General features: G+C 43.2%; 2 protein-coding genes across 2 annotated transcripts; one reads left to right on the forward strand and one right to left on the reverse strand.

Annotated features, from left to right (window-relative positions):
- Positions 1-8,458: 8,458 nt before the first annotated feature.
- LOC103647287 (E3 ubiquitin-protein ligase) lies at positions 8,459-16,525 on the reverse strand. Its single transcript, NM_001346854.1, has 5 exons — positions 16,009-16,525; positions 14,732-14,851; positions 14,499-14,631; positions 13,881-14,048; positions 8,459-8,981 (listed from the first exon to the last, which is right to left on the reverse strand). The coding sequence occupies exons 1-5, from the start codon at positions 16,479-16,481 to the stop codon at positions 8,811-8,813; spliced, it is 1,065 nt and encodes a 354-aa protein (NP_001333783.1). The 5' UTR covers positions 16,482-16,525; the 3' UTR covers positions 8,459-8,810.
- Positions 16,526-19,880: 3,355 nt separating this feature from the next.
- On the forward strand, positions 19,881-21,444 carry LOC103647288 (protein ALP1-like). The gene is made up of 2 exons (XM_023301791.2): positions 19,881-20,153; positions 20,232-21,444. Exons 1-2 carry the CDS (start codon positions 19,906-19,908, stop codon positions 21,271-21,273), a joined length of 1,290 nt encoding a protein of 429 aa, XP_023157559.1. The 5' UTR covers positions 19,881-19,905; the 3' UTR covers positions 21,274-21,444.
- The last annotated feature ends 847 nt before the right edge of the window (positions 21,445-22,291 follow it).

The following is a 22,291-nucleotide window of genomic DNA, read 5'->3' on the forward strand; positions in this document are numbered from 1 at the left end:
GGGCAAGGCTGACAACAGCAGGTTCAGCCTCAGGAGCAACAGGAAGCTCCGCCTCGCCCGACCTTAGGCCTCGGCCTCGGGAGGAGGTCTCCGCCTCGCCCGACCCCAGGGCTCGGCCTCAACCTCGGCCTCGGGAGGAATCGCGTCCTCGCCCGACCATGGCCTCGGCCTCAGAAGAAGTCTCCGCCTCGCCCGACCTTGGGCTCGGACCGACCGCGCCACGGGGGATACATCATTACCCTACCCCTAGCTAGCTCAGGCTACGGGGGAACAAGACCGGCGTCCCATCTGGCTCGCCCCGGTAACAAGTAATGATGGCTCCCCGCGTGCGTCCATGACGACGGTGGTTCTCAGCCCCCTACGGAAGCAAGGAGACGTCAGCAAGATCCCAGCAGCGCCGACAGCTGTGCTTCTACAGGGCTCAGGCACTTCTCCGACGGCCACGTTATCGCCTACGCAGAGCTCAAGCACTTCTCTGATGGCCACGTTATCGCCTACGCAGGGCTCAAGCACTTCTCCGACAGCCACGTTGGCATGTACACAGGGCTCAGGCACCTCTCTGCCAGACACGTTAGCGCATAGCTACACCCCCCATTGTACACCTAGACCCTCTCCTTGCATATATAAAAGGGAGGTCCAGGGCCTTCATGCGGGAGGGTCGCGCGGGAGAACGAGCTGACGAACAGGCTCACTCTCTCTCTCTCTCTCGCGAGCGCTTGTAACCCCTACTACGAGCGCACCCCCTAGTGTGAGATAACACGAGCCGCGTTTCCCCCTTGTGTTCCATCTTGCGCCAACCCATCTGGGCTGGGACACGCAGCGACAAATTTACTCGTTGGTCCAGGGACCCCCCGGGGTCGAAACGCTGACAGTTTGCAAGAACCGAACCTCGGTAAAACAAATCACCGTGTCATCCGCCTTATTTGCTTGTGATTTGTTTTCGCCCTCTCTTTTGGACTCGTTTATATTTCTAACGCTAACCCCGGCTTGTAGTTGTGCTTGAAGTTTGTAAATTTCAGATTCGCACTATTCACCCCCCCCCCCTCTAGGCGACTTTCAGTTTCATCGAAATCCAAACCTTTGACTTGTGAATAACCTTTTGCAACAAGTCGTGCTTTGTTCCTTGTCACCATACCATGCTCATCTTGTTTGTTGCGGAATACCCACTTGGTACCTAAAACATTTTGGTTAGGACGTGGAACTAAATGCCATACCTCATTCCTCGTGAAGTTGTTGAGCTCCTCTTGCATTGCCACCACCCAATCCGGATCTCTTAGTGCATCCTCTATCCTGTATGGCTCAATAGAGGACACAAAAAAGTAATGTTCACAAAAATGAGCAACTCGAGATCAAGTGGTTACCCCTTGTGAATGTCACCGAGTATGGAGTTGATGGGGTGATCTCTTTGAATTGCTTGGTGGACTCTTGGATGTGGCGGTCTCTGATCTTGAATTTCTTGATCATCTCCCTTGTCTTGATCATCTTCATCTCCCCCTTGATCAATGTCCACCTCTTGAGGTGGCTCATCATCTTGATCTTCATCCTCTTCTTGTTGATCCATGTCCTCATCTTGAGTCGGTGGAGATGCTTGTATGGATGATGATGGTTGATCTTGTGCTTGTGGAGGCTCTTCAGATTCCTTTGGACACACATCCCCAATGGACATGTTCCTTAGCGCGACGCATGGAGCCTCTTCATCATCTAGTTCATCAAGATCAACTTGCTCTACTTGAGAGCCATTAGTCTCATCAAACACAATGTCATAAGAAACTTGAACTAATCCAGTGGACCTGTTGAAGACTCTATATGCCCTTGTGTTTGAGTCATAACCAAGTAAAAATCCTTCTACTGCTTTATGAGCAAGTTTAGAATTTCTACCTCTTTTAATAAGAATAAAGAATTTGCTCCTAAAAACTCTAAAATAAGAAACATTGGGCTTTTTACCGGTGAGGAGTTCATATGATGTTTTCTTGAGGATTCGGTGAAGATATAATCGGTTGATGGAGTAGCAGGCTGTGTTAATTGCTTCCGCCCAAAACCGATCTAGAGTCTTGTATTCCTCAAGCATGGTTCTTGCCATATCCAGTAGAGTTCTATTTTTCCTCTCTACCACACCATTTTGTTGAGGTGTGTAGGGAGAAGAGAACTCATGCTTGATGCCCTTCTCCTCAAGAAATCCTTCCATTTGAGAATTCTTGAACTCCATTCTATTGTCGCTTCTAATCTTCTTGATTCTCAATCCGAACTCATTTTGAGCCCATCTCAAGAATCTCTTTAAGGTCTCTTGGGTTTGAGATTTTTCCTGCAAAAAGAATACCCAAGTGAAGCGAGAATTGTCATCCACAATTACAAGACAATACTTACTCTCGCCGATGCTTATGTAAGTGATCGGTCCGAATAGATCCATGTGGAGTAACTCAAGCGGCCTGTCAGTCGTCATGATGTTCTCGTGTGGATGATGAACTCCAACTTGCTTCCCTGCTTGGCATGCGCTACAAATCCTGTCTTTCTCAAAATGAACATTTGTTAGTTCTAAAATGTGTTCTCCCTTTAGAAGCTCGTGAAGATTCTTCATCCCAATATGAGCAAGTCGCGATGCCAGAGCTAGCCCATATTAGTCTTAGCAATTAAGCAAGTGTCTAGTTCAGCATTGTTATCATTAAAATCAACTAAACATAGCTGACCATCTAACACTCCCTTAAATGCTATTGAATCATCACTTCTTCTAAAGACAGTAACACCAATATCAGTAAAAAGACAGTTGTAACCCATTTTGCATAATTGAGATACTGAAAGCAAATTGTAATCTAAAGAATCTACAAGAAAAACATTGGAAATGGAATGATCAGGAGATATAGCAATTTTACCCAAACCTTGATTTCCATCCCCGAATGTGATAGCTCTTTGGGGATCTTCATTTTTCTTATATGAGGAGAACATCCTTTTCTCCCCTGTCATGTGGTTTGTGCACCCGCTATCGATTATCCAACTTGATCCATCGGATGCATAAACCTACAAAACAAATTTAGGCCTTGTTATTAGGTACCCAAATGGTATTGGGTCCTTTCACATTAGAAACAAGCACCTTGGGTACCCAAACACAAGTCTTTTGACTCTTGTGTTTGTTTCCAGCATATTTGGCAACTACTTTGCCAGATTTGTTAGCAGGCACATAAGATGCATCAAAAGTCTTAAATGAAATGTTATGCTCATTTGATGCATTTGCAATTTTTTTAGGCATTTTGATATGTGTTGAATGCCTAGAGCTAGATGCCTCATTACTATACATAAAAGCATGATGAGAAACATTGTGAGGTTTTCTAGCATGAATTCTCCTAATCTTATGCTTAGGATAGTTTTCAGGATATAAAATGTAACCCTCTCTATCCTGAACCATGGGAGCCTTACCCTTAACAAAATTAGACAATTTGTTCTTGGGGGCATTAAGCTTGATGTTGCTTTAGCTTTCTTGTTGGAAGCCAATGCCATCCTTAATGTCAGGGCGTCTCCCATTATAAAGCATGCTTCGAGTAAATTTAAATTTTTCATTTTCTAATTCATGCTCGGCAATTTTATCATTTAATTTAGCTATGTGATCATTTTGTTCTTTAATCATGGCAATGTGATCATTCATAGCATCAATATTAACATCTCTACATCTAGTGCAAATGGTGACATGCTTGACAGTAGATGTAGATGGTTTGCAAACATTCAATTCCTCAATCTTAGCATGTAAACTAGCATTCTCATCTTAAGACAGGAAATTGAATCATTGCAAATGTTACGCTCTTTAGATAAATTTTCACATTTTTCTACTTCTAGAGCATAAGCATTTTTCAATTTAACAAATTTCTTATTTTCCTTAACGAGCAAGTCCTCTTGGCATTCTAAGAGATCATCCTTCTCGTTAATGGATTCTATTAATTCATTTATCCTTTTCTTTTGATCCTTAGTAAGGTTAGCAAAAAGAGAGGTTAAATCATCATTATCATCACTAGAGCTACCCTCATCATCGGATGTAGTATATTTAGGGGTATCTCTAAAATGTACCTTCTTCTTCTTGCCATCCTTAGCCATCAGGCATTTGTGGTCGACGTTAGGGAAGAGAAGTCCCTTGTTGATAGCGATGTTGATGGCGTCCTCATCGGAGGAGCTCTCGTCGGAGTCTCATTCCCGCCCCATGTGTGCTTCGCCACCCTTCTTCTTGTAATATCTCTTCTTCTCCATCTTCTTCTTCCCTTTCTTGTCGTCATCCCTATCACTGTCACTTGTATATGTACATTTTGCAATGAAGTGACCGGACTTACCACACCTATAGCAAACCCTCTTGGAGAGGGGTTTGTAGTCCTTCCCCTTCCTTTGTTTGAGGATTTACCGAAAGCTCTTAATGATAAGAGTCATCTCCTTGTAGACTCGTCTTTCTCTCTTTCGTTGCTTTGAATGCAACGGGTTGCACCTCGGGTGTGGAGGTGGCGCCATGCTCCATGTTGACAATATGTTTAGAGTCTTTGATCATAAGTTCAAAGCTCACAAACTTGCCTATAACCTCCTCAGGAGACATCTGTTTATATCTTGGATCTCCACGGATTAGTTTCACTTGAGTGGGATTACGAAAAACAAGAGATCTAAGAATAACCTTGACCATTTCATGGTCATCCCACTTGGTGCTCCCGAGGTTGCCCACTTGGTTGACCATTGTTTTGAGTCAGTTGTACATTGCTTGTGGCTCTTCTCCTTTGTTGAGGACGAATCGACCGAGCTCTCCCTCGATTGTCTGGCGCTTGGTGATTTTGGTCACCTCGTCCCCTTCATGCGCTGTCTTGAGGACATCCCAAATTTCTTTGGCATTTTTCAACCCTTGCACCTTATTATACTACTCTCGACATAAGGAGGCAAGGAGTATAGAAGTTGCATGGGAGTTAAAATGCCTAATTTGGGCGGCCTCATCCGAGTCGTAGTCCTCGTCGTCCAGCTGCGGTGCCTGCGCTCCAAACTCAACAATATCCCAAATGCTTTCGTGGAGTGAGGTTAGATGATGCCTCATTTTATCACTCCACATACAATAATATTCACCATCAAAATATGGTGGTTTGCCTAGGGGTACCGAAAGTAAAGGAGCACGTTTAGGAATGCGAGTATAGCGTAGAGGCATCTTAATATACTTCTTACGCTCTTGGCATTTCGAAGTAGTGGACTCGGCACCGGATGTGGAAGGTGATGAAGAGTCGGTCTCGTAGTAGACCACTTTCTTCATTTTCTTTTTCTTCTTGTCACCCTTACTATGTGACTTGATGGAGGAGGAGGATTCCTCCTTGTATTTGTCGCCAGACTCCCTTGAAGGAGTCCTTCCCGAGCCTATGGCCTTGTCGCTGGTAACAATCTCCCTCTTAGCGTGATCTCCAGACATCACTTCGAGTTTGTTAGACTCTTAATAAATCACTGGCTCCGATACCAATTGAAAGTCGCCTAGAGGGGGATGAATAGGCGAAACCTGAAATTTATAAACTTTAAACACGCACTAAGGCTGGGGTTAGTGTTTGAATTAAATTGGGGTGCGCAAGATGGTTCTCCTTGCTTAGAATTGCTCAATCAATGCGGATAACATTGGGAGCAAACTCAAATCAATATGAGCAAGGGAACTTTTAGAGAGAGGAAAGAGGGAAATAAATCAAGTGAAGATCAACAAGTGAACATGGTGATTTGTTTACAGAGGTTCAGTTCCAAAGAACCTAGTCTCCGTTGAGGAGGCCACAAAGGCCGGGTCTATTCCAACCCTTTTCCTCACTCAATCGGTCACATAGACCGGTCGAGGCTTCTCCTTTCACCACTTGCGCGTGGAGAAGGCCCATGGCTATCTACGGAGTTACTTGTCCGAGGTGCTTAGCCCTCACGTGGGCCTTCCTTTGTGTAGGGGCACCAATGAGGATTGGTAAGAACCTTGCGCGGTTTTTTATACCTCAGTAAAAATACCGACACGTCAATGGAAGTTTACATCTCTACCCTACTTAGCTTCCGTGTTTACATTGTTACTTTTGGTTGTATGCTTTACCTTTCTTAGCTTAGAATATAGGCTAGATTGGTAGGTTTGGAACCTAGGTTGCATAACTTTGTTTTGCGGTAGAGATAGCATCACTTAGACAAAACCTTAGCTGCACTAGCTTGTTTGGTTATACGCATAGGTTTTGTTTAAGAGATTGATTAAAGGCCTAGTTTAGAGTGAAAGAAATAGAAGTCCTAATTCACCCCCTCTTAGGCGCTCGCGTTCCTTTCACTAAGGCCTTGTCATTTCTGACTTGACTGGACTAGGGGGCAGTTGGGTATTGCAAGCGTCTAGAGCCTTGTCGTGAGGTACGTCTCTAAGAGTCGTACACGTGGTTTCCCTCAGAGTTCCCTCCTCATGTGTTTTTTGGATCATTTGACTTCCTTACGCTTGAGGTGAGGCATGCCATGGCCTACGGATCCTTGTTATCCTTCAAAGGATGGGGTGGTTGGATAGGGAAAAGGAAAAGTGAAAGGGTCCTGATAAAGTTTCTATATCAAATGGTCTTTTAATATCCAATGTGTTGCTATTAGAGAGCTTTAACTTAAGCATGATATTAGATGAGCAAGTTTGTGGTTTAAGTGCATATTTGGAATTGAAGATCAATAAACCATAGGTTGGGATGGTAGCAATCTCATTTTCAAAGGATTTAGATATGGGAGCCTCTATTTGGTAGACTTTAGTGCAAGTGAAACAAATTTTGCAACTTGATGGTTCACCAAGCCAAGCATGGGTTGGTTGTGACATAGAAGATTAGCTCATATTGGAATGAAACAATTAGATAGGTTGATCAAGAATGACCTAGTAAATGGTTTGAAGAATGTGATATTTGATAAGGATAGGTTGTGTAGCTCATGTCAAGCAAGAAAACAAGTAGCATATACACACCCTAGTAAGAGCATGATGTCAACTAGCAAGCCACTTGAGTTGTTGCATATGGAACCATTTGGACCAATTTCATATATGAGCGTTGGAGGACATAAGTATAGATTTGTGATAGTTGATGATTTCATTATATACATATGGGTGTTCTTTATCAAAGAAAAGGGTGAAGTATTCAACATATTGAAATCATTTGTCAAGTAGGTTGAAAATGAGTGAGTTAAGGGTCAAGAAAGTAAGAAGTGACAATGTATGTGGATTCAAGAACACAAGAGTTGATGATCTATATACACGATGAGATGGGCATCAAACATGAGGTCTCAACCAAATACACTCCACAAAAAATGGCCTTGTTGTGAGAAACAATATGACTCTAACTGATATGTGAAAGTCTATGATTAGTGAGTACAATGTGAGTGGTTCATTTTTGCGCGGAGGCAATCAATACAACTTTTCATGCTTCAAATAGGCTCTATTATCATTGGTTGCTAAAGAAAACTCCATATGAGCTATTAATTGGAAGGAGGCCCACTGTTTCATAGTTTATGTTTTTTTTTGTTGCAAAATCTATATCTTGAAGAAATGCACAAGACTAAACAAGTTCAAAAGGAAATGTGATGAGGGATTTTTTTTCTTGGTTACTCCTGCAGTACTAAGGCATATAGAGTGTACAACAAGACACATGTCATTGTTGAAGAGGTTCATGGTGTGGAGTTTGATGAAGTCAATGGCTCTCAAGTTGATAAAAAAACATAGATGATGTGATAGGAGACAAATTGGAAAAAAGCAATAAAGTACATGGCACTTGGAGATATAAGGCCTAGAGAAGCTCAAACTCAAGTTGAAGATTCAATTCAAGCCAGATCAACATTAGGTGTGCAAGAAATCTCAAGTACAAGTGGCTTTCATGATTAAGATCAAGTGACAATTGCTAGGCCAAGTCTAGTAGTGCGAGAAAATGTTCAACCTTCAGTTTCTAGTGGCCCTCAACAAGTCAACCAATTGGAAGAGATCATCCTTTTGAACAAATAGTTGGTGATTTTAAGAGTGGTGCGTAAATAAGATCAAGATTGGTATCATTTAGTGGGCACTTTTCATTTGTGCCTTCAGTTGAACTATCCAACAAAAGATCGAAATTGGATAAATGCTACACATGAAGTGCTAAACAACTTCACTAGATACAAGTTTTGTGAGTTAGTGGAGAGACCCAAAGGCTACAACGTGCTTGGTACAAAATGGGAATTTTGGAACAAGAGAATGAGGGTATGCTAGTTAGAAACAAGGCTAGTAGCAAAGGGCTACACCCTAGTGGAGGTTTGGATTTTGGTCAAACATATACCCCGGTTACAATTATAAAGATGTATCCAATAAATACAAAGAGTGTCTTCTTAAATGGTAAGATCAATGAGCTTATCTTTATGGAGCAACTCCAAGGATTTGAAGATATAAGGAGACAATCATTTGTACAAGTTGAACAATGGTCTATATGGTTTGAAGCAAGCACGTAGAGCAGAGCATGATAAGAGACAAGAGATAGAGAGGATTTGGCTAATAGCAGCCTGCATACTAGCCTCCGATTCATGAATCATTTTACAAATGACTGACTGCTTTCATGATCCAACATGGTCACGTGTTCATGTACAAATAAATCGCAATGCAATCAGATCGAGCAGAACGAGAATGTACAGCCCCTGCAGCAAACTGTTACAAGGAATATTCACGAGAACCGACATTGCAACCACCTGCGCATCACCAGTGACTTTTATGACTTGACTACAAGACAGGTAATCACAACTCCAGTTGGCAAATGTGGCAATACTGACGAGCACAGCTGGGATGGGACATGCCGAAATGTGCTGCCATGATTATTATTTTTTTCCTTATTGACCTAGACCTCTTCTCTGTGGAGATTGCTCTTGACGATGTTGAACTTGCACAATGGGCATGTAGCATTTATGTGAAGCCACTTGTCTATACAGCTGCAGTGAAAATGGTGGTTGCAAGGGAGCTCACGCAGTTCCACGCCATCTTCGTACGGGCATAGGCAGATACAGCACTCCTGCGTTAAAAATGAGATGATCAAATTGAGTCTGGTAGAGTAGCACTCTGACTAGTAATAAGAGTGTAAAAATGCAGGGTAACTCAAGTGTATGTGACTACAGTACTCCGTATTGACTCAAGTAGCAAAAAACAGGAGCTCAACATAATAACTCTTCCCCAGAAGATAACAAAGGTTTAAGCCAGCCCAAAACATTCAGAATTGAACATCACCTCCATAAGGACTGGTACCTACACAAAAGGTGAATGGCACAGTCCAAGATGCAGTAATTCCAAGTTGCCAACTGACCAGTTGAATGCTCACACATGAGCAAATCGGAAACATTGATCTTGCAGACACTGAGAACACTACTGAGCCTATCATTGATTGAGTTCAGCTGCTTGTCACATGTCTACAAGATTTATGACACCGAACTTGATTGCTTAAAGAAAAGCATGGGTTTTGCCCATTGTGTACAATTTTGGCATATTTGTTCCGAAAAAATCATATAGTAGAGGTTGCATGCCAGCGAGCTGGCACGAGAATATTACAATTTTATTAATTATTTCCATATCACCATATTCTATCATATAAATTGACCGTTGCCGTGGAATTCAAATGAGACTCCCTACTCTAGAAGTATGTTGCAAACGTGCCTGGAAAAATAAAGCAGTGTGGTTTTGGATCTACTGCCATTTTTCTTCATTTGTACATACTAGTGATAATGGACATTATATTATATCCTAAACTAAATCATCACTGTCAAAATTTGGAAAGATCTCACTGTTTTGAAAGGTCATAGAAAGGTAAAACGTTTTTATAGGAAAAGGAATGATGAAAGAGAAATCACTCAATTACTTCCAAATATGCAATCTTACATCTGAAATCATATGCAGGTTACTTTTTACTTAATCCAAAATTGGTAAAAATATCAGAGGTGGTGTAAGCTCATTTCTCATAGATGTAGTTTCCCCTTTAAACTTAAAGTTGAATTTTAAATCTAAAAGTAAACCATTTGGAATCAATGTATCAACTTTGTTTACCATTAATTTGGATTCAAGTTGCAGATATGGAACTTTTCAGACAAGACAGAACGGATCGAGTTCAGAACTTCTCAGATATGCGGAAACGTGTATGTTGAGTTAGATTTGTGGCCATATAAGAAAGGATAAGAGACCAGGATGATGCTATACATGATAAGCTAGGGATAACACCAATTGAAAAAAAAACTTGTTCAACATCGTTAAGATGGCTTAGAAATGTCCAACGGAGACCTCCAAAGGCACCAGTGCATAGTGGGATCATAAGGCACGATAGCAATAGGAAGAGAGACATGGGAAGGCCGAAAGTTGACATAGGGCAAGGTAGTAAAAGGAGATTTGAGAGGATAAAATATATCCAAAGTTTTAGCTTTGAATAGTGTTGAAGTGTATAAATGAATTGCCTATCTTCTTCCAACATCTTAAACTTCTGGGTTGAACTGGTTAATGTGTCCGCTCTTACATGGTATCAGAGCCATAAGTCTTAAGTTTAAATCCTGGCAGAGGCTTCATTTGTGCCTCCACCCCATTTGCGCCTTTCTCTCTGGCTGCACGTGAGTGGGGGCGTTGAAGTATATAAGTGGATTGCCCTCTTCTAACAAGTTAAGATTTTAAGGCGAACTGGTTAGTGCGTCCATTCTAACAAATAGGAGTGCACAAAAAACAGTTATCCATGTTACTTGTGATTTCTGTTGGATTTCAACTCTAGCATCCCCTAACTTGTTGAGAGTTGTTGTATTTTCTCTAAACTCTAAATCTTAAGTGACAAAAGGCATTCAACCTGTAGATTCAAATTTTAAAAGAAAAGGTAAATGGATTAGTCATTTCCAAAAACTAAATCAGATGTTTATCCACAAAGCTCCCTAGTTTCAAAGTTAAATGGATTAGTCATTCTGAAAACTACATCAGATGTTTATCCATAAAGCTCCCTAGTTTCAAAGGTGCATACAACAAATCCAAAGAGAAAAGGATGGTGAGATGCTGAAACCCTTCTACACTCACAGAAGTCCAAGATATATATTTCAACAGACAGGAGAGCATTTATATACAGACACCTAGAATCACAACTTCAGAACCATGGGAAGGAAATAGAACTGCCTATGGCTACAAGAAGGCATTGACATGACAAGAGGCAGAGTTTGAGTAAATCTGAGGCGAAGTTAGAGTAAATCTGAGGGGAGGGGGGTGTGCTTGCCTTGTGGGTGCAAATTTAGTCTATATCGCTGTCTTATTATTTTTGTGTGGGTGTGGCCAATGAAAAAATGAACAAATTATTGTTGTGACATGGATATCAAAATTCATCCCCACGCTGCAGCCATGTTTGCCTGTTCAGTGGTCTCCTTGGTGGGGATGGATCTCAAACCTGCTTCTGGACTGATCATTGGCTTCATGACAGGCGTTGTCTGGTATGGCGCCTGCCCTCATTTCTCGAGTGCCAAAAAAAAATCTTAATACCAGAACTGTGAGAGATCCGCTGGTTCAGAATGGTTGGGTGAATGATATTACTGGATGTCTGGAACTTAGTGCAAGGCTTTCAGCTACAACCAGGAGTCCCAGACCAGCATCGTTGGACCCACTCTGCTTCTAGTCAATATTCATCAAGATCTGCATATGGCCGCTTCTTCAGTGGGAATGTCCTGTTTGAACCAGCACAAAGGATTTGGAAGACCTGGGCACCTCCAAGATGCAAATCCTTCATTTGGCTAGCTTCTCTAAATCGCTGTTGGACAGCAGACCGTTTGGCCCGCCGAGCAGTGTTTACAAGTCGTCCGACTAATCGCGATTAGTCGGGCTGGTCGCCTGGAAGAGGGCGATTAGGAGGACGACGCGATTAGGGTTTCTAGTCGTCCTAGTCGTCCGACTAGTCGTCGACCTGGGCGATTAGTCGTCTGGTCGAACACTTCCTGGTCGTTTTTGGTCGTTGCAGTTTTGGTACTGGGCTTCACTCTGGTTTTTGGCCCATCTACAGTAGCCCGCCCCTCCAAAAACCCTCCCAGCCACCAGGACCCCTCCCGGCCGCCAGAAACCCGCCGGAACCCTTCCCAGCCGCTAGAAACCCTACTCCTCTCCTCTGTCCTCTCTGGTTTCTGCCGACGTCTCTGCTCCAGCCTCCAAGTGCTCCAGCCAGCAGGTAATGCAGTTTGGATGCTCTAGCGCGATTTGTTTGGATGCTGATCTGCTCTAGGTAGCAGCCAGCAGGTTCCTACTGTACTTTTTACTGAATTACTGCAAGTAATTATGCCAATATTACTTTCAGTTTGGACTTTGGATGGATTCTGTTTTACACTTTTACTGAATTACTGCTAGTCTGCTACTAATTATGCCTATATTATTGCAGAAATACAATGTTTATATAGTTAATATATAGTTATATACATATACATATGTCCTTAAATCTATAGGACGACTAACGGACGACCAGAGGTCGACCAGGACCGATTAGGTCGACTAATCGTCGCCCTAATCGCGATTAGTCGCCTGGTCGCCCCTCTCACTCGACCAGCTGGTCGCCCGACTTGTAAACATTGCCGCCGAGGTATGGACCATCCTGAAAAGTGCCTCCTTTGCGATCAAGAAGCGGAAACAATTCACCACATCTTATTACAATGTGTTTTTGCTAGAGAAGTTTGACATCACATCCTTTCTCTTATTGGGCTGCAGCACCTCACCCTGAGGAATGATGAAATTCAGTTCCAAGATTGGTGGAATAATTCAGAGATAGCAGTCCCTAAGCCCCAAAGAAGAGTTTCAATTCAGTTGTGAACTTAGTGGCTTGGTGGCTTTGGAAACACCGGAACACCTGTGTTTTTGAAAAGGCTCCTCCACACATCACCAAGGTTATTCAGGACATAAAGGAGGATGCTAGACTTTGGTGTTCAGCAGGGGCTGCAGGCCTTAGAGGCATGTGGCCATAGTTCCTAGTGGGAAGGAGAAGGTCATGTAATTGCCTGTTGGTTTTTCTTTCTTGACCGCCTATTTCTTGGCGGTTTGTACGGGTCTTTCTGAACATTTTCTTCTTCTTAATATAATTATTAAGTTGCATGCACCAACCAATTCAACTCAAAAGCTTAAGCTAATAAGAGGGGTGGGCAATTCACTTATATTATATTCCAACACTCTCCCTCACATCGAGCCTCTCTTGGGTCTAAGGCGTGGAATAAGAGCGAGCAACAATTATTTTATTTAATTGCGCTAACCAGGATTCGAAATCGAGACCTCTGGCTTTGATACCATATTCAGTTGCATGCACCAACCAATTCAACCCAAAAGCTTAAGCTGATAGGAGGGGTGGGCAATTCACTTATATTATATTCCAACAATAATGATGTGCAGTTCTCCTGCACGTTCAAGAAAAAAACATTCTACAAAAACTTAAGCATACTCCTCTGATTGTTTCGATATTCTGTAGGCCTTGGGCGAAAATATTCTACCATGTTTGTCCATTTATGGTATGAGGGTGTAATTATTGCAATATTTCTACTTTATACCCCTGATTCAATGCTCTAATAGTAGAGAAATGGTTGCTATGTAAGTATTGTGCAAAAGAAGGAAACAACTTCCAAAATAAAATCTCCGCCAATGTCCATGCAAACTAACCGTTTGCAAATCTAGGGAATATCCTACTACAATTTCAAATTTGTGAAATGCAAACTCAGTCTAGGAAATGGTTAACTATTCTACAAATAATAGATCTTAGGTCTCAAGCAATGTAAAATTAACATGATGTAAACAGTTTGCTGCAATTACCCTAATATCACACAATTATTCAAATGAAATGGTATTTCTAACGCATTCAACGTCAATCATAAATATCTAGAGAAGGAGAATGATAACATAATGATGTCATTGAAAATTCTCAAAATAAACTTGAAAATCTTACTGCATCCTCAGCCGAAAGAATATGTTCGACAGGAGGATTGGTACCGCACTCTGTCATCACTCCACCCACAGGTGCTGCAATGCCGGCAGCTAGCTTGTCTGCATCACTCATTGTCCGAAATTTGAATTTGGAAAGGTTGTTTACGTCATCTTCAGATGCTCCCTCCTCCTGAAATTAGAACGAGTAGATAGTCTCAGCAAAACACAGAGTTCCATTGGTTGTGTCAAGAGGCAAAGAGAAGAAAATTTGTTTCCATAATGTCAACAGCCATCTTAAACATGCATAATTCAAAAAATAGTGGTCAATAAGTAGAATAAGTAGTTGCAGTAGTGTAAAGGGATAAAGCTACAGCGAAAAGGTTCACACAATGATGGCTACTAGCTCACAGCAAATCAGCATTGGTGACATCAATGATCCCAGGCAAAGCTTCGGTTAAAATTACTTGCATCAATACAGGGCACGCTAATATCTTTGTGGCATGGGTATGGGTTTATGAATGTAGCAAAGGGCAGCAAACAGAAGTGTTCAAATCATCCAAACAGGGCATTAACCATTGCATTTGACAGGAAAAAAATGAAGAAACTGTATTTAGAAGACCATGGTCGTCACAGATCATACCTGATCAGTTACAGCATACAAGATACCAATAATGCACGGAAGGCAGCAACAAACAGCGATTCCAATCACACAAGCCAAAGCAATACAGAAGACCACAAAGAAAACATCAAATGCCAGAAAAACAATTGTCAGCCTGTAAAAAGAAGATAGTCATTTCAGAGAACAACATTGATGAACTTAAAAAAACACTCAGATTTTTCCTTATCCACACATCAAAGTTACAACAGACATACCAATAAAGCTGAGGAGCATCATGTGATAAAGCTTGACCACCTGCAGACACCCAATAGAACCCAAGGATCCACCAAATAAAGGAAAACATCGTGTTTGCAGACTCCAAGTGCTTCACAATACTGAACATGGAACAATAACAACAACAGGCCTTTTAGTCCCAAACAAGTTGGGGTAAACAGTGGCGGGCCTAGAAATCTTCGAGATCCTAGGCAAAGATAGTACTCATACTATAAACATATAGCTTTGCCTAGTTTTTACACATGTTTAACTATATTTTACTGCTTGGTGCACGTTTACAAGTTCATTAGCACTAATGGAGGAGCCTGGGCAAGAGCCTAGGCTTGCCTGCACTTAGGTCCGCCAATGGGTAAACTAGAGTTGAAACTCAACAGAAACAAATAAATAATAAATGTGAATACAAGAGCAAGTAAATTTAAGGATTTAGTATTGGAATGTTTCCTAGTGTGATTCGGGTAAAATGAAGGAAAGACATGTGAAGGCTTTGTACAAAACACCAAAAAGCTAATAATAGACAAGTCCATCAAATCAATATAAAATTTTCAATGCGGCCATTTTTATAAAAGATATGGATCCATATTATAGGGGACACATTCAATAAAAGCATCTTTGTCATCATACAGTTGGCTACAAATACTAATATAAATCTGTCGAAATTAGTTATCGACGGTTATGGGATTGGGAGAATAAGGTCCTGTTTAGGTAGTTGGAATTCAGATCCAAAATATAAAAGATTTGTCAGAGACTCAGAGTAATCCCCTCAAGCACACCCTAAACAATTTCCCAATTTGACTGCAAGTCTACAATGTATGAAGACGCACATGCTATTTTTAATTGCTCTAAAAAATTTTCCATAAGAATGCACCTGTAACCGAAACAACAAAATTACACTTACAATCAAACTTCCACCATCCCCATATGCACATTTTTTAAGCAAAGGACATCACAAGTTGTCGAATAGTAATAGACCTGTCATATTATAGAAAGAGAAAAGGGGATCAAATAAAGGGCAAAAGGAAAAGTCCCCATAAAAAGGTGCATAGCTGATAGCTCCCATCGAGTCCACAACTCAAGCCAGAGGGCTTCAAAATACTAACAACAAACAGTACGAGGTTAGCTACTACAATCAAAACATGAACACAGAAATGGTCAACATAACTCAACATAAGGAGGCCTGGAGGTGGCACGTAACTTTGACCAGATCACGATGGCAATAAGAAGTATTGGAAGCTCGGGGTCGATCCCAGCAGAGGCTCACCTGAACTTGAAGTCCTCAACACCCGCTCCCTCCTGGGTCCTGCGTCGACGCCTGTATTCGACTGTGACGCAGAGGATGTGGAGGAGGCACTGGAGCACGTAGCCCGCGATCCAGACGCGGAGAGGCACAGCGGGACTCTCGCCCAGCGACGCGGCGAGGACGGCCGCGGCGATTGCGACGAAGGCGACGTTCCAGAGCATGTCGACCACGACGACAGGCTTAGAGTAGGCCCAGTCGGTCTGACGCTCCTCTAGGTGCTCGGCGGCCGTCTCCCGCACCGCCACGGAGGGCTCCCTCATCAAACTCCGGCTCCCCGTGCGCCGGATGAACCGCGCTGCGCCGCGGAGGCTCGTGAGCCGCCCTAGCGGGCCGCCGGGGGAGCCGGATGCCGGGGAGGTCGGCGAGGAGATGAGGGGCGTGGACGAGGAAGGTGGATCCCCGCCGGAGGAGCGGTGCGGAGAGGTCGATGCCATGGTGGGAGCCAGTCAGCCAGACCCTGGCACTGCTTTGGGGGGCGGCGAGTTCGCTTGCAGCGTTTGCTTTGCTCCTTGAGTTCTCTTCAGTAGGCAGTTGTGGGGCCCGGGACCGGGAGGGTTCGGCGACGCCGCGAGGGTGGATGGATCATGGATGGGATTAGAATGAGCCGTCCGATCTGATCTATCCGTAAAAAAAGTGATCTAGTCTGATCAATGTAAGGGATATATACATGTCATATTTTTTGACGCGTAACAATTTCAGAGATGCATTTCCATATTTTTTTATTCAAATCCTAACTCAACTCAAAAAATCCAATCTAAAGCCAAAAAATCCAACCCAACCTAAAAAACTGACTCAACACATTTACAACACATTTAACAGGGAAATACGGACCAACCCAACTCGACTCGACCCGACACTAAACATGATTTAGGCATTGGTCGTGCCGAACAACCTATGACCCGATATTGACCCAACTCGAACTCGACCTGACGTTTAAACAGGTCTAGATGACATGGTCGTTGCAGGTTTCCAACATTATTTCGTGATCTTCAATTGATGTCATCAGCAATGAATTTATTGTTAAGGCTCCCTTGGATACAGTTCTTAGGTTCAGCCTCGGATGTGTATTTTGAGCATCCATATTCAACTACTCACACTTCCGGAAGAGCATGAATGAGCACGCGCAAAATGAGCGCTCAGTCGACTGATACCTCATTTCTACGTGTTTCTATCTCCTATACGGGTGTAGATAGACATGTCCAAATGGGCCGGCCCGGCAGTGGGCCCGTGACCCGGCACGGTCGTGGCCCGACACGAGCACGGCCCGGTCCGACTAGAACCGTGCCCGGGCCGGCCCGGTCCGATAGCCGTGTCGGGCTTGGGCTGGCCGTCTGGCCCGTGGTGCAGGCACGGGCCCGGCACGGTTAATTAGTAGGCACGATAACGGCCCGTTTTAGGAACTTATTTTGTAACTGTCAGTCTGTTTTTAGCTATAATACTGATAATATGTTATTATATAAGAGTATTCTGAATTGTTATATGTGTTTATATGTGTATCTGAAATTCTTTGTCTAAGTATGTATCTAAAATTATAAATATAATTAATTGAATCTAAACTAAATTTGAATATTATCCTTAAATTCTGAATTTTAGAGTGTTTTTTGTGTGTTTACGGGCCCGGGCCCGACCCTGACCCGACATGACAGGCTCGTCGTGCCTCCGGCTCGGCACGGCCCGTATAAGAATAACTATGCCGGGCCTGGGCTGCGTCAGCCAGCCCGCGGGACGGTCCGGCCCGGCACGACACTAAACCGTGCTGGGCTTGGACTGGCGCCCCTCATGCCGGGCCCAGCCGTGCCCATGCCGGGCCGACCCGGCACGACCCGTTGGACATATATAGGTGTAGATGCACATCCACATGTGAATACTTTTTCTCATGCTTGCATGCAGCCTCCAACACTGCACATGCGCATGCGTATACTATTGGACATAGCCTAAGGTGATCTCCAACAGAGCACCAAATAAACGTGTATATGCAATTTATGCTCCCCAGTTTAGCGCAGATGAGGACACAGAAAATATGTGCTTACCCTCCTCGTACCCTAAATTCACGGATTCTCTTTTCTCCTCGTCTTTTGTGTATCTGCAAGCACGCTTTATTGAAAGTGTCCCCTCATTTACAGCACTCTCATTCACTCTATACACCACCTTTATACGCATGAAGATATGTCCCCTACTAAGGTTGGCTGCAACGGTTGCCGCCAGCCAGCACTCTCCCCTCGCATGGCGCCTGTAAGGGCGCTCCACACCCGCAGCGTTGCCCCTTGCAAGGCCCCCTACCGGCCGGTCCCCTTCTCTCTCCCTCTAGATTTAGCGTTTCACTATTCATACCCTTGAGACTGTTTATTCCTGTAGCAGTTGGTCCACGAGTAATTGTCAGTAGATGAAAAATTGATAGTAGTTGGAAAGTATATATAAAAATGATATTTTATGGTTGTAGTGGGGTATAGGGGAAAATATAGGGGGAACCGCTGCAGGAGATAAAAACGTAGGGGGTGAAATGTTGATGATGTGACACAAAAAAATGATATAGGGGGAAAAATTTAGAGGGAACCGCTGCGGGTAGCCTAAAGATAGAGTTTCTACGAAAAAGCTCCGGCATAGTAGTCACCTAATGTGTGGAGGGAGCCTATAGGGCTTTAGCAGAGCTCCACCGCCCCTACATCTACCCCAAATAGAGTCAAACACACCTTCAATAGTAAGACTGAGCGCATCGGTAGCCGCGTGGCCTTCACCTCCCCTTGCATGCGGACTACAGAGACCCCCCTGCGCGCGCAGCGCTTCTCCCTGTAAGCCCCTCTACGCAGCGGAAGGGAACAGGAGCACGCTGCAGATAGCGTGAGTCCGCGACTCCCCATCACACTGTTCGTTTGTTCGGTGGGTTTTTAATAGGTGAAGAAAAAATGGTAATAAATGATGAGTATGTTTGGATAGTGATATTTTATAGTTGTAGTGGGGTATAGGGAGAGAATATAGAGGAAACCACTGCGGGAGATGAAAAAGTAGGGGATGAAATGTTGATGATGTGACGCAAAAAAGTGATATAAGAGGAAAAATTAGGGGTAACCGTTGCAGACAGCCTAAGGCCTTTTTTTGCATAGCTCCAATATAATAAATTTTCGTTCCACTCTACAACTCCAGCCGGAACAAGCTTCACATGAAGTTGGAACTACTGGTGTTTGGCCTCAGCTCCAAAAAAACTGATTATAGGGTGAATTACTATTATTGCCCCCAATTTAGGACCCACATGCTATATCCATGTCTTTTCTTCCTCATGTACATACTTGCCAGTTTTTTGGATTGGATCCTGAAACCTATGACTCACTCTTCCTCTCAGACTGTCTCCAGCAGCGTCCCCTAAATTTCGTCCCCTAAAGGAATATTCTCTGTCCTTTACAGAACACTCTAAAAGATTCTGTCCTCTATATATTCTCAGTCTCCAACAGCGTCCTCTAAATTCCGTCCCCTAAAGCTACAGTGTTAACAGATTCCCTTTTTCCATTTTGTTCCCATTTTTCTTTGTTTTCTTCCCATTTCACGCTGCACAAATGACGCGTAAAAAATTGTATTTATTAATTTTTAAATTAATAAATTCGAATTGTCAATATTAATTACATTGCTTGTTTTGTTGTTGTATAATTGTTGTCGATAACGCGCCACATAGTATAATATCGGTACGAAAATATGTTTTCAAATTCACAAGCTTGCACCGTAAGCCAGAACTCTTCTTCAAGAAGCCATAGACTAGCTTCCCTTGCACGGCAACCGCATGGCTTGTCTCCGAAGCGTACTTCCTCTATAAATACCGAGTGAGTCTTGCATACTTCACTCAACCTTGCCTTTACAAACTCCACAACCATGAACCCCTACTTAGAAAACAATTTTCTTGTGCGGTTGATGGAAGAAATGGAAGAGGAAGAAGAAGAGTTGCAGTTGGCGAGGCACATGGTCAACAGGAGGCGGCGTGCACGCAACGAGCGTCGTCATGGTGGTTCGATTCCAGGGCGTGTTAGGATTCATCGTGATCACATGAGCGGCGATGCAAGAATCCGAGCGGACTACTTTGGAGCGCACCCGGTGTACACGGATGCTCAATTTCGTAGGAGGTATTTAAAATTACCACATTCATTTTACCATGTACATAACTTCATGACCCCTGTTATGACACATGAATTGTATGGTAGGTTCCGCATGCGTCGCCGTGTGTTTGAGCGCCTTGTTGATGTTGTGCAACAAGTGGATCCATACTTTATTCAGCGTCCAAACTGTGCGGGTGAGATTGGTCTTTCTGCTCTACAGAAAGTTGTTGCTGCTGTTCGAATCCTTGCTTACGGTATTCCGGCTGATGCCGTTGACGAATACGTACGCATTGGTGAATCCACGGCTCATGAGGCATTGAAACACTTTTGCACGGCCGTCCAAACCGCGTTTGCTCCGTATTATCTTCGTGCACCAAATGCAGAAGATATCGCACGCCTTCTCGAAGTTGGCGAGTCACGTGGGTTTCCTGGTATGCTTGGTAGTGTTGATTGCATGCATTGGGAGTGGCGTAACTGCCCAAGTTCATGGAAGGGCATGTTTACAGGGCGTGGTAAACATCCTACCATGATCTTGGAAGCTGTTGCGTCGTATGACCTGTGGATATGGCATGCATATTTTGGTCTGCCAGGTAGTTGCAACGACATAAACGTTCTGCACCGTTCAAACCTTTTCGAAAGGCATCTGAGCGGTGACACACCTCCTGTTTCATTCACTGTGAATGGTCACACGTACAATATGGGATATTACCTAGCAGACGGGATTTACCCTGACTGGCCCGCATTTGTGAAGACAATTCGTAATCCCTACGATGTTAGAACCCAACACTTTGCAACAATTCAAGAGTCTGCTCGAAAAGATATTGAACGACCTTTCGGTGTACTCCAGAAGAGATGGGGTGTGGTTCGTGGCCCTGCTTACGGTTGGAGTCCTGAACACATTGAGGACATCATGAAAACATGCATAATATTGCACAACATGATAGTAGAAGACGAAGGTCCATTGTCTTTAAATACAACCTTTGAAAACATCGGAGTGTTGGCAGACACAAGTCAAGGTTCAATGGAAGAGCGCAACGACTTCGTCAATCAAAGGTACAACCAACTCAAAGACCGCAACAAATATACTCAGCTTCAGGTTGATCTGATACACCATCACTGGGCGCGACATGGATCCGGAGTTGCATAGGAAGCAATGAAACAAGTTGTGTCATGTCAGTTCTTATCTAGTGTCCAACTGTTATTGTCTAGACATCTTTCTTAGTTTACCTTGTTCTAGTGTCGAAGTGTCTGTACTGTCTGTCGTAGTGTCTCATGCTGGTCTTTGAATTGAATAACAAGAAGTACTACTGTCATGCAACCACATGTGTGTACAAATGCTAAACAAAAAGTACAGCAAGCTCACAGTTAAGCAAACCAAATAGTTCAAAAACATATAGTAAAACATTCAGGTACAAACCATGACAAATAGTTCAAAACAAATACTTGAAAACAAATAGTTCAAACAAGTACTAAAAAATCTGGTACAAACCAGATTTGGGTCTGACCACAGCAAGCTCACACAAACAAGTCCGACTACGCCTCATTCAGAAATGATAAACAAACAAATTAAGTAAGCAACCATCACAGGCCAGATGAAGTTGACCCAGTAACCCTTGCCAGTATCTCTTGTTGCTTGGCTTCATAGTACTTGCGGAGTAGAGGGTTACATTTGCTCAAATCCATGCTTAAGATCATGATCTCCTCTTCCTTGTCCTCCTTTACTTTCTGCCTTTCAAGCCTTAATTTCTCTAGGTTCAACTTCTTCTTTTCTAAGAGCAATTTCTGCCTCTCATTTTTGTTCATTGAATCCAACTTCTTTTCCTCAGTTGTAACAGCTGTTTTGTACACTGACAGGCGCTCCAAAGAAAGATCTCCCATGCGTGTCATGAACTCAGAATCTGATGAAGATGTGTCCACAGATTTAGTCCTCTTTGCCTTTTCCTTAGAAGAATCTCGACCCAGTGGCCTCTTCGATGTGAAGCTAGATGGTACAGATTCTTCTGCATCCACATCGACAATGTTAGAATGGGTGGGATTAGCGTTGGCATGCTGATTTTGTTGGCCCATGTGGTTGTCCATCCATTTTGGTTGGTCCTTAAGAATGGCCCAACAATGTAAAAAGTGGAAAGGCTTCTTCTCAATTGCTGCAAACCTAGAGGCTGCCA

The sequence above is a fragment of the Zea mays genome, chromosome 2 (assembly GCF_902167145.1).
Source record: "Zea mays cultivar B73 chromosome 2, Zm-B73-REFERENCE-NAM-5.0, whole genome shotgun sequence".
Lineage (NCBI taxonomy): Eukaryota > Viridiplantae > Streptophyta > Magnoliopsida > Poales > Poaceae > Zea > Zea mays.

Bases quoted from the DNA above. Each gene is read 5' to 3' on its own strand.
- LOC103647287 (NM_001346854.1), bottom strand. From the start codon at position 16,481: ATGGCATCGACCTCTCCGCACCGCTCCTCCGGCGGGGATCCACCTTCC. The intron at 14,852-16,008 runs GTGAGCCTCTGC...TTCCATGTTCAG, and splicing joins GTTGAGGACTTCAAGTTCAG to TATTGTGAAGCACTTGGAGT. The intron at 14,049-14,498 runs GTATGATCTGTG...TTCTAATTTCAG, and splicing joins TGTATGCTGTAACTGATCAG to GAGGAGGGAGCATCTGAAGA.
- LOC103647288 (XM_023301791.2), top strand. From the start codon at position 19,906: ATGAACCCCTACTTAGAAAACAATTTTCTTGTGCGGTTGATGGAAGAA. The intron at 20,154-20,231 runs GTATTTAAAATT...ATTGTATGGTAG, and splicing joins GATGCTCAATTTCGTAGGAG to GTTCCGCATGCGTCGCCGTG.